The sequence below is a fragment of the Clupea harengus genome, chromosome 24 (assembly GCF_900700415.2).
Source record: "Clupea harengus chromosome 24, Ch_v2.0.2, whole genome shotgun sequence".
In the NCBI taxonomy this organism is placed as follows: domain Eukaryota; kingdom Metazoa; phylum Chordata; class Actinopteri; order Clupeiformes; family Clupeidae; genus Clupea; species Clupea harengus.
The window spans coordinates 19,726,018-19,727,132 of record NC_045175.1 but is presented as its reverse complement, the minus strand read 5'-3'; the positions used below and the strand labels follow the sequence as shown (position 1 = coordinate 19,727,132).

Sequence of the window (1,115 nt, the reverse complement as noted above, 5' to 3'; positions counted from 1 at the left end):
TATTAATGTTTACTAATTAATGATTCACTTCTATGTATATGTCCTATGTTACTTACCTATCTTCCATAGAAGGGAGAGGGAGATAAGGAGTTGTGTGTGTGTGTGTGTGTGTGTGTGTGTGTGTGTGTGTGTGTGTGTGTGTGTGTGAATGTGTGTGTGAATGTGTCAGTGTGTGTGTGTGTGTGTGTGTGTGTGTGTGTGTGTGTGTGTGTGTGTGTGGGGGGGGTGGATGTGGAAAAAAACAAGCATTGCAGGTTTGGGTGGGAGTTGTTTGTTTTGTAAGATAAGAGTGTGAACCTTGACCATCCATTAAGGAGATAACCCAATAGCTCCTAGGTGTAAACCAGAGAGAAAGAGAGAGAGAGAAGAAGAGGAAGACGACAAAAACGACAACGAGGAATAAGACTTAGTGTGGAACACAGCCACCAGCAACATGAAGGTAAGAAAAGCAAATGCTTTAGAATTTGGTAGATCAGATAGGATTTAGTGGGAAATGGTTGTTGAATGTGAAAAGATTTCACCAAAATGTTTGTAAGAAGACAAAGAGAAAGAAAGGAGTGTGTTTACATTGACGTATTATATGGTGTGTACCTTTTATTGTACAGAGATACAATACTTAAAGTGCAAAGTTCTAATCTTCTAATCTGTGTGTGTGTGTGTGTGTGTGTGTTTTTTTTTTTTGTGTGAGAGACTGTGTGTTTGTACATGTGTCTATGTGTGTTTGTACGCCTGCATGTGCATGTGCATGTGTGTGTGTGTGTGTGTGTGTGGTTCTCAGGTTCTTGTTCTCCTGCTAGCCCTGCTTCCGTTCTCTCTCGGTTCTGATATGTACCTGCCGCTGGACTGTGCTGACATCCATAAGCATGAAAGCACCAAGCCCAGTGGGGTGTACAGCATCTTCCCTGGGGGGCCCACTGCCCCACTGCAGGTCTACTGTGACATGGAGACCGACGGGGGAGGCTGGACAGTGAGTGACCTCAGTTTGTAGTCCAGTGGCATGGAGAGAAAGCAGTTCAATCTAATGAAAGCTGAACTGAATAGCTTGCAGCATTACAGTCATCTTCTTCTATGGTTTCTATATGGGAAGCTATGAGCATTCTGTCTTCTTCTATGGT

At 43.3% G+C, this 1,115-nt stretch overlaps 1 protein-coding gene across 1 annotated transcript in view; it reads left to right on the top strand.

The window, feature by feature from the left end:
• Positions 1-237: 237 nt before the first annotated feature.
• Positions 238-1,115, top strand: part of LOC122128740 (microfibril-associated glycoprotein 4-like) — a 7,625-nt gene continuing 6,747 nt past the window's right edge. Inside the window, exons 1-2 of the mRNA XM_042703464.1 lie at positions 238-439; positions 779-967. Of these exons, the coding sequence (XP_042559398.1) occupies positions 434-439; positions 779-967 (195 nt within the window). The 5' untranslated portion in view covers positions 238-433. The remainder of the gene's footprint in view (positions 440-778; positions 968-1,115) is intronic.